The 10,746-nt window shown below is 40.9% G+C and overlaps 1 protein-coding gene and 1 long non-coding RNA gene across 2 annotated transcripts in view; one reads left to right on the top strand and one right to left on the bottom strand.

Annotated features, from left to right (window-relative positions):
• Positions 1-2,659: 2,659 nt before the first annotated feature.
• On the top strand, positions 2,660-3,682 carry LOC309551648. The gene is made up of 2 exons (XR_014225104.1): positions 2,660-3,093; positions 3,125-3,682. It is a non-coding gene; the product is annotated as an uncharacterized lncRNA (long non-coding RNA).
• Positions 3,683-3,830: 148 nt separating this feature from the next.
• The window catches only part of JAG1 (jagged canonical Notch ligand 1), an 87,481-nt gene continuing 80,565 nt past the window's right edge, over positions 3,831-10,746 (bottom strand). Inside the window, exons 22-26 of the mRNA XM_082252319.1 lie at positions 9,326-9,435; positions 8,094-8,333; positions 6,571-6,702; positions 5,943-6,090; positions 3,831-4,912 (exon numbers count right to left, since the gene is read on the bottom strand). Of these exons, the coding sequence (XP_082108445.1) occupies positions 4,455-4,912; positions 5,943-6,090; positions 6,571-6,702; positions 8,094-8,333; positions 9,326-9,435 (1,088 nt within the window). The 3' untranslated portion in view covers positions 3,831-4,454. The remainder of the gene's footprint in view (positions 4,913-5,942; positions 6,091-6,570; positions 6,703-8,093; positions 8,334-9,325; positions 9,436-10,746) is intronic.

The raw sequence follows: 10,746 nt of genomic DNA, 5'->3' as shown, positions 1-10,746 counted from the left end.
AGGGGTCATTTAGACTCATTGTGCCTGTTGTATTCTTTAATGTACATTGTGTTAAAGCAGCAGATTAGTTAGTTTTTTTCCCCCCATTGCAGTGCATTGGCAAAGACATGACCCTTTTTCCACTGCAGTATGGTGGCTGCTACTGTACAGTCCACTGGAGTGTCTTTTATATTAAGGCGATAAAGTCTTATTTTTAACTAAACAAAAAAAACGTTTTCCTTCCTCTGTACTGTGGTTTTGCACAGAGCAGCCTGGATCCTCCTCTTCTCGGGTCCCTCTTTCATGCTCCTTGCCCCTCCCTCCTATTAAGTGCCCCCAAAGCAAGCAGATTGCTATGGGGGCACCCAAGCTGAGCTGCAGCTCTGTGTCCATTTAGACACGGGGGCACAGCCCAGCCCCCTTTCTCCTAATTGGTTGACTTTACTGTCACAGCAGCAGGAGTCAATGGCGCCCGCATTGCTATCTCAGCCAAGGAGGGGAGTCCCAGGCGGCTGAGACACTCCTGCAACATTGCTGGATCTAGATGGACCTCAATTAAGTATTAGAGGGGCTTGGGGGGTGCTGTACACAGAAGGCTTTAACTTAATGCATAGAATGCATTAAGATAAAAAAACCTTCTGACTTTAAAACCACTGCAAACACACCATACACAGAGCCACAAGCACTTTACCCAATCCAAAAGTCTGATTGGGCCCTCATAACTAAGCTACACTGGCAATTTTTAATAGCTCAGTTATGCTATTGAGGTCAGTCACCTAAAGATCATGGATTGATCAAGGGTGAAACAATGGGCTCCTTATACTGTAAAGCCTAGTAAACACAGGCCGAATGTCAGGCGGCATTAGCTGATCCAACAGAAGCCGTCCGACATTCAGCCCACGTGTACTGCGGGCAGTCAGACAGAAGTCGGGAGTTCGGCTTCAGTCTATGAGGCATGACCAGAAAAGGTCTGCCAACCGGCTCCCGATTAGCGCTTTCAGCTAATGGTTGACCACGCAGACCGGAGTGTTCTGGCAGGTGGCCATCCCAGTCAGAACACAATAGCACAGCAGGCAAGATCGCTGCAACAACAATGCATGGTTAGTACAGTGGCTCCTCCGGAGCGGTCAGTGTTTTTTACTTTCGTTCAGCCCTGCTGGGTTAAACGGGAAAAAAAAGCAAAAAACACCAGTGTGTACAAAGCCTTAGCTTCACAGTGTCTTGTGAGAATTTTCACTATTGAGTACCTTACACCAAAGGCAGTCCTTTGTTTCACCATTTGCAGATCAATCATTGGCAAAATAGCAATTTGGCTAATTTTTCAGGTTACCCATGCCCTAAAGCAGCCTTTTTCAACCAAGGTGCCGTGGCACCCTGGTGTGCCTCCTGGGTTCTTCAGAGGTGCCTTGGCAAAATGCCAACAAATTGCCACAGGTTTTTACTTTGTAGAATTACAACTCTGGGAATTGTGCTGGTCAGCCCACTGGCACCCTGATAACCCTGGGCAAGTCAAGCCACTGGCACCCTGATAATCCTGGACATTGTGCGGATCAGCACCGGGGTCACATTAGCAAATAAAAGAGAAACTGAGTGAGAAGAGAAACCCTAGAATACTAGTCCATACCAGTTTGCAATAGCGGAGGGATAAATCACTTCTAATGTTGATGGCCCACATGTATGGATGTTGCTACGTTATGTAAAACTATTAGTTTAGGATTTTTTTTACATTTTAGAATGGGGTGCCTTGAGATTTTGCTGAATTGTTAAGGGTGCCACAACTGAAAAAAGGTTGAGAAACACTGCCCTAAAGTAATCCAGTCATGAGAAAAATAAATACTTAGGCTACTGATGCCGATATCCTAAAAAGAAGTTGATTGGCTGACTCTGCCTCATCTGTACTTGGTCAGTAAAGTACTGGAGCCTCAAGGTGGACATCCTTATCTGCATACTTGTTCAGGCCAGTGACTCAGAACTGAAGCAAGTGGGTCACCATGACTGCCAGGCATCTAGTACTTTCAGGAGGGGCCAGCAATGGCCTTCAATTTTCTCATGACGGGTTTCCTTAATTGAGATAATGCAACAGCTATGTGAGAACTTGGCAACTGCAACTGGTCCTTCACAATTGCAAAAATCTCATCACTGATAATGTCCTCTCATCTCTTCCACTGACCTAAATGGAAGAAGTTGTTACATCACAGTGGGTGATCATTTCTCCTCTTTTACTCATCAGGTAAACCACTATATAAACAAAAAAAAAAAAAAAAAAAAAAAAAAGACGACTTGTAAGGCTAACCTCAGCAATCACCTAAACCTTGTAGCAGTACAGATTGCTTTCAAGTTTTATTTATTTTTTTTTATTTGAGATTAGAAAATCTCTTGTGTAGCCCAAAGCATACCAAATGATAAACTCTTTTTCCTCAGTGGTTTGTAATTGCCTTCCAGGCACAATAGTTGAGACAGCCAAACACTTTGTGAGAAACATTTGCACACATTTTTGTCTGGTGGCAAAAAAAAAAAAAATCTGCTGCTTGGTGGTAAAACTCTCTAAAGTGCAGGCACATAGATATCTGTTGCAGTCACCTATACAACTGTTGTACTTGTTGATGCTTTGTTTTTTGTTGCAACTTGGAGTACCTTTTGTCAGATGAATACTGAGACACCTATATTATGGCAGTCCTCTGCAATGACTTAAAGGATTAGTCCACTTAGAAGCAGTAGGTAGAACCGGATCAAGTATTGGGGAGTCAGGAACTATAGTCCCTTTAATGTCCCATTGGAGTTGCAGTTTCCCCAACAAGTCTCTGGTTGAGTGTGAGATTTCCGAGAACTGACAGAGAAGGCAGAGGGCTTTCAGAAACGTGTGGCCCAGAAATTAAAACTGGGAAGATTGGTCTACTTGGTGGCACCGAGGCGAGTATCAATCTCATTCCATCAATGGGCTGTTAGTGGAATTGTCCCTTAAAGTTAAAAAAAAAAAGTTTTTGTTTTGATGCCTTGGTCTAAAGGCAGGCAGAGTGAAAATGAAGAAAAAAAAAAAAACAGCCAACAGTGGTCTCTGGACTTCTACTGTTCAAGTATTTAATAACTAGCTTAACCGTATACTTCCTAGTATCAGTAGATTAAAAAGAAAAAAAAAAAAAAAAAGAAAAAAAAAACAACATATCTACAAAGTGGTCCTTTACTACATTTCCAAGGTGAAGAAAGAAAAATAATATATTCTATAAAATAATCAGATTTTACAAAAACAAGATTGCGGAGTGAACTTCACACTAATTGACTTTTTTAATTTTTTTTTTTTTTACATGCACTCTCACAATTCTTGTACATGAAATAGCTCAACATGTTCCCTTGAACTGCCTTGTAGCAGAATACCTGCCAGTCACAGCGATATATATATTTTTTTTAATTTTTGATTTTTTTTATATCAAAGCCAAAGCAGCAAAGTTCTAAACTTGTTGTTCTAAACTCTACCTCTGAAAACGGTTTCAGGTTGAATTTACAAAAAGATTTTTTTTAAGTGATACTATATAAAGTTGTTTAACATTGTACAAAAAACAGCATCAAGGCAAGTGCGCCCCTCCTATTTTCTCTTTTTTTAAAAAATAAAACTATTCTTGAACACCGTAAATTTTGGCATACAGTTAACATGTAACAAGAAAAGAATTAAAAAAACAAAAAAAACAAAAAAAAAAAAAAAAAGAAATGAAGCCACAAGCTTACAAAGCTATCAAAAACCTTCAACTCTAAACAAATACATATAAATAAAAAGGAATGATATTTAAGGCTCTTGATTATTAAGTTAATAAATCAAATATACACAGTGATTAATAAAAAAAGGAATTATTTACAGGTCTATACAAAAAATGTCTACATGACAATTCTTCATTTTACCAGCAACAGCTGACAGTTTTGCCCGCCCCTCCCCCGTCCCAAACACAAAATACAATAAAAAAAAATAAATAATAAATTTTTATGATAGTTGCTGTGGTTCTGAGCTACAAAGGCACTTTCAAATACAGAACTAGTTGTAAATGGCTATAAAAACAAATATACAAAATAAAAAAATATACATAATAAATATAAATAAAAGGAATTATTCTAAAGACTGAATAATTGTGGTCACCTGTTGAAAATGGAGGAGAAAAAAAAAAAAAAAAATAACGAAGAGCTAGCAAACTGGAAAGGCAATGCAGTCATCTTCTGGAGGGTCTCCATTGAGGTTTTAACTGTGGCTGAATTTACATTAGGGCACTTTCGACTAGTTTTGCATAGATGTGAAATGCAGCACTTGGCATTCCAGCCAACCACAGCAACTATCTTTGCCAGTGTAAGCCAGCTTGTCAAAACTTAAATTAACATAGGGATTCTAAGTAAATAATAGCCTCAGACTCAAATATTACACAACAGTTTAAGAACTAGAGACTCCCGAGCCCTTAACAGCAAACACCAGCTCTGCATGGCAGCGCCTCCGTCCGCTATACAATGTACTCCATCCGGTTTAAACTCTGTGCTGTTTCTAAGTCTCTGTTGTCCTGTTTATTTGTCCAGTTTGGTTGTTTTGTGGGAGTGCTAATAGGTGGCTTTTCATCTCTGTCTACCAGCGTGTAGGCTGGCTGCTTGACATATCTGCTTTTCTGCTGGTGTTTGTCCATGTCGTCTTCCTCCACTTCTGAGTTGTGTGTCCTTATTTTTGCAATTTTGGAATTTTTGTTTTCGTAGTCTTTAATTGGGACGCTGTTTGCTGCATGTTTTTCAATAGGGTTTTTGATCTGGTTGAGCTGTTCCCGCACATTGTTTGTGGTGTTGTCCTCAGAGGCCGCGTGGCTTTGGCTGGTGTGCTTTCTCCGTTTCCTGATACACCAGTAAAAAGCTGTTACCAGACAACAAATCCAGGCCACAGTCAGAATGGAGCTCAGTAAGGGTACAAGAAAATCTGAAAAAGGCAGAGAAACCGTAATTAGGATTAATGGTCACATCAAGGCCAGCCCTACCATGGGTCCCGCTGGGTCCATTGGACCCAGGCAGAACTTTGAGAGGGGCAGCAAAATGACACCGAAGATTTATTTCTAGCAGTTGTGTGTGACAATTGCCCCCCCCCCCCCGGGCCACTCCACTGCCCTGTAAAAAGGACGCCCTGCTGCCCTCCCATACTCCGTTGCCGGGCACGAGGGTGCTCACACACAGTCTAAACACCCGAGCACACATAAGGATGCTCAGGTTTGTGTACCCCTGGGGCGGGTTACCCATGGAAGAGAGCAAAGATCCCTTTCCCACCGGCTCCGCCAACAGCTGATGTTCAGGCGCAGCATGCATTTCTATTGGGTGGAACTGGAGGAGTAGATGCTGCTGGCCTAGTGCCTGGCTCGCCTTCTCCTGCTCACGCCCTTTGATGGGTGTGATTTTTTTTTTTGGTGGGGGGGAGTGCAGCATTTCAATCTTGGACCCAGGCAGCACAATGTCTCAGGCTAGCCCTGGGTCATATATACCAAGTCAACAACCGATATGGCATCATAGATTGGTAGTTTGATACACCGTTCATCTCTCACTCCCCCACTACAGGGGATACCACTAACTGGGATACCTTCAGGACTTTACAGTATAGTTACAACAATAATGCTTTCCTTCACTTGCATGTAGCTTTATATAGTGCCAAACTTTGCAAATACTAATAACTTATCTATATTTGTATACCCTTGTGCTACAATTAAGTTACGTGCTACACTGATACTTAATGCGAAACTAAACCTTCCTATGCTTTTCAGCTAAGGAAGCTGCCATCTTGGCCTCTGTTTGATCTGCAACTTGCCATGCCAACTACAGCTTTTCCTCCACATCCGACCCATCTCTCTGACATACAGGTGTTTATTGTTTGTGTCTAAAGCCTATCACATCGCGTGTCATGTGTTATACCCACTCGCTCCAAAACAGAAAAATGTTATGCTTGTAAAGGCTACAAAGCTCACCTGTTCGGTTCTTGTTCTGTGTCTGTACTCTAACTTCTGCCACTGATGCGATGAAAGTGTTATTTCCATCTTGTTTGCTCACAAGGTCAATTATTTTTTCAATGATTTCTTGAACAGGATTCCGGCCATCTCTGTTTTCATCAGCAGACTGAAAGCAAAACAAAATTTGAATATAAACGCTTTACTATCCATTCTCTTATCTACCATTCCACTGTATCCATACCTACACCATTCAGATCATCCACACACTCCCAATACTGGCGCCATCTATCAGAACCCGTTGTACATGGATTTTGAATAACTGCACATTTTATCCTTAGGAAAGCGTCCCATGCAATCTTTTACAGCTTGAAATGTAAAATACCCTGCTGTCTATATAGACTATCACTTTACTAAATTTACTTAAAAACTACTTGGAAATAAAAAAAGCCTGTAAGACCCTCCTTTGAGTGCTACAGTATTAGAATTAGTTTGGTTGGATGAATCCCCCTCTATGTCCTGATTTTTATTCTGTACAGAGTTCAAAAAACAAAATCATGGAAGCAACTGTCCAGGAACCAATAAAAGGTTTATATTTCCAGCTTATGGTATGTACACACTTTTTCCCCACTGTGTGAACTGTACTTACTATGGTCACGTGGATCTCATTGTTTGCTAAAGGAGATGGCTCGCAGGTGATGTAGATGGAATATTCAGCTGAAGCATTCTTCAAGATGTTCAGATTCCTCAGTTCATTGCAAATGCTCTCTGTAGTGAGACCCTAATCACACAAAAAGGCAAATTAGGTTTTATTTTTCAAAACTCAGCCTCAAAACAATACTACCCTTGCATCAGAAATACCTGATATACATAGCGGATATACCTTTGGGCTTCATTTATTTAATGCAAAGAAAAGAGGCAAGCAATCAGAAGCTGTGCAGGCTTCATCCACCAACAAAAACTAATTCTGCACAAAACTGGCCACTGGCTTCTTGACCTATTTTTTTTTTAAATCCTGCTATGTGACATAGAAGCAAGTGGAGCTTAGAATTTGTCTTCATTTTCACAACGAAGAAGGATAAAAAAAAAAAAAAAAAACGTGAGTCGGCCCAAACATTGGTATTGAATTTACTGGGCTGTATTTGGTCTTTTGGGGGCTCCAGTGGTAAGCTCTGACCTGCCAACGTTTTAAGCTTTGTTTGCCTACCATGGAGTCTCACTCATGCTGCATGGACATATAAAAAAAAAAAATCAAATGTTTGGACTCTAAGGCAATGAATAGATGACCTATGGAAAGCTCGAGAAAAAAAAAAAAACTGTCACAAGATCCCATCACAATATCTCAATCAGAATCATCAAGTTTTTGGAGCACTCTGTAGCCTGCATGCTCAATTGACATTTCATGCATGCCTCATACAGGTCTGATCTCTATACAATATCTGACCAGGCCAACTTAAACTAAGGCAGGCATTATGAGATTTTCTTTCCTTCACCCAGGGGGGCAGGAGGTTTCCTAGCTGCCAGAATGCAATGATCACTGCCAGCAGCTATAGCCACTGGCAGTGATTGAATTTTAATACGCATGTCACTTGGTTCATAGCTGCACCAGCTTTAGAAATACATGTTCAGGGTTTGCTCCCCCAACTTTTTGCTTTATTATGTATTCGGTCTGACCAGACTTCTGAGGTTGAGCAATCCCCCCCCCCACACACCTGTACTCTATCAGTGTCCACTATCAAGTAGATATAGGAGGAGTCCCTTGTAGTGCATTAGCACATCTCTCCCAGCAAGGAGTGTGTCTCCAAGGGTTAAAGAGGCTGGATTCATCCTTTATGGATACTGTAGGAACCACTGACAATCTGGTACTTTGACGCAGTGGTGGGCTTGATTGTCTTCATATTGGATAGTCATTTCTTTTGCATGTGTGCGCTATTCTTTTTTAATATGAATGAAAAAAACCTGGCTGGTTATACGGAAGTTGATCAATAGACCGACTTCCATGCAATCAGCCTGCCCTTGCATGGATTGATATTCGCCCGGTTCAGCAGGAACCACCTGAATTTCGATCCGTGAATGGCTGGCTTAAGTATGAAGCTAAATACAAACTAGCTTATCTAACTAGATTAAAACAAACAGTACTACTTCAAAAGCATCAAGTCCATCTTCACTCACCGGTGACATCATCTCTTTGTTGAAGGTGAAAGTGATGTTTGCGCAACTGTTGTCTTGATAACTGGCGTTCGTGTTACATTTTGTCTTCAACGGGGGCTGATTGGATGGCCAGCATTCACCCGCTCCAGTGCAGGGAGGAACGAAGCAGTGGTCGTCTTTAATGGGAACACAAGACTGTCCAGGAGGGCATTCATTGCGACTTTTATGGTTTAAGTCACAGTGCTGCGGGCCACACCACACCTACAAATGAAACAAAGGTCTATAACTGAATGCCCACTATGCATCCTCATTCTTTTCTACTGTCAAGAGACAGTCCTAGACATTTAATTGTGTTCATAATATGCAATGCTATAATATAGGTTGGCTTCTATTTAAAAGTTGCTTATAAACACGAAAGTCTGTGCAAATGTCTGCTACAACTTGAGATATTTGGCAACGTATTTACAGTGGCTACAGCTGAGCGCCAACCTTTGTTCTGTGCTGTCATCAGCCAAGCTGAGGAGGGGCTACCTGTAACGCATTACTAGCAGGAAGTTCGCTGAGAGCAGGAAAATCTCTGCATTACAAAACTAAACTTTCTAAACCATAATAACTTCTTCTAAGCTCCTGCTATTGTTTCTTTCAAAATTTCCTTGTGCTGAAAGATACATTGTGGATGAAGATATTAAACTTGAGCTTGCATTTTCATTTCAAAATTGTAAACGTTCAAGCAACAACTGAAATAAAAATTTTTTTTTTACTTTTTACTGTTGAAATCTCTAAAAGAACATTGCCACGGGTAATGGCATTCAATTAGTCTAGTAAAAGCAATGACGAGTGCAGTAACCTTAAGCAGCCAGGTATGTCAAATCTGTGCATGGTGGATTGGTTGCTACAGATAGCTGCAGTTTGCTTTAGTAGGTGAGCCTGTAAATATACACAGCCCACTAGTGAATTCACATGGTGTTCTGTCACACAGTAAAATATTGGAACAGCTTGCATGGAAAGTCAGGTACAGCATAGGAGATGGCATACTGTTCCTGTACAATCAGAAGTGTGTACAGGGCAGGACGTGTGCTGCCTTATCATCCTGTACGCATCCTGTCCTTCAACGGTGATGACAGCCCTTTTCTGTACAGTGGCTGAATTTGAAAGCAAAACACTTAATCATTTTAGACTGTGCTCGAAACTCGTTAGGCTTTCAAGGATCTTGCTTTTCACGCTGTATGACAACATTAAAATAAGGAGCTTACCTTGGAGCAGGCAACCTTTCCATTGAGACATTGACAGGCATTGCAGTCATCATCCCATTTGGCTCCATCTGGCGTAGCATGCCCATTAATTAGACAAGCCTTTCCTGTAACTGCACAAACAGAAGTGTGAGATTAGACCTTCATATCAAGGACTAGCAGATATGTTCTGGGACAAGAAGTTTCAGTGTCACTCTCAGGTAAACCCTGCGGGTATAGGACAATGATTACAGAATAATGGTGCTTAAAGTGGTTGTAAACCTCAGACATGAAATATAAACAAAGCATATCCCTCTATAGTGTGTACTTGTCATAATCCAGATCACTAAGTGTCATTTCTCTCTTCTGCTTTGTTTCCCTGCTATCAGCATGAATCACTTCTGATAAGTTTTCCTGACAGAGAAAAATGGTGACAGGGGAGGGCACAGTTTGTGACTGACAGTCTCAGCTCTGCTGCTATGTGTTGTATGAAGGGGGATAGCCCTTCCCTCCAATCAGCTTTCAGAGCTCTCCTCACTGATGAAACGTCAGCTCTCCACCCCCTGCTTTTCAGAGCAGAGAGATCCTGTGTAAATTCTGCACTTTGAATGGATGTAGGGGAACGACTATCGAACAGGTATAAACTGGACGTAGGGTAACGATTATTGAACAAGTATAAACAGGAACACTTATGTAGGAATATTTATTTCATCTGAGGCCAGTCACTTTACTGGGTATATGTAAGGGTTTACAACCATGTTAAGAAAAAAAAAAAAAAAAAAAAAAAAAAAAAAAATTTAGCCATAAACCTTGGTGGACCAGGATTTGCCAATGTAATCCCAGGACAAAAAGGATAGACTAAAGCAGGGGGCTGATAAAACAGAAAACAGGCTTGAGCTTGTAAATGCTAGTCTAGTCTAAAGAGCAGGATGTACAAGGATTTGTAACACTTTTAGCCAGCTTTCCTGAAGTATTTTAAGTATGTAGAGCCAAACCGTTTAAAATTTATATGTGGTAGGGATGGGTTAGAAAAAAAAAAAAAAACAAAAACACCCTACCATGTTATTTTTGCTACGTGTACCACTGAAGAGATTTCCTTTAACTTCCTGCCTGGAGTCACAAAGAAATGAGGAAATCACTCTAAAGTGAACCAAGTTGCCCAAGTAGCTTGTCCAAGTTGACAGATTTATGTTCTAGTATTACTAAAAGGCAGAAAAATGTTATTTTTGGATAGAGTGGAGATGGATTAGAATTTCACCCGCTCTATTTGTCCTGTTTAGCATCATCATTGAAAGTAAAAGAAAATTCCAAATTTTGGGCTGTCCCCAGAAAAGTAATATAGGGGAAATCTTCCAATTGTGACAGTTGTGGTGACTTGGGGGATCCCAAGTGATTCCCTTAATTTGCAGGGATTTACTTTCACTTCCAATTTGGCTATGGGACAG

Source organism: Pelophylax lessonae (assembly GCF_965119305.1).
Source record: "Pelophylax lessonae genome assembly, chromosome: 3".
Classification (NCBI taxonomy): Eukaryota; Metazoa; Chordata; class Amphibia; order Anura; family Ranidae; genus Pelophylax; species Pelophylax lessonae.
Note: the sequence above shows the minus strand (reverse complement) of the source record. Positions and strands in the feature narration are given on the sequence as shown.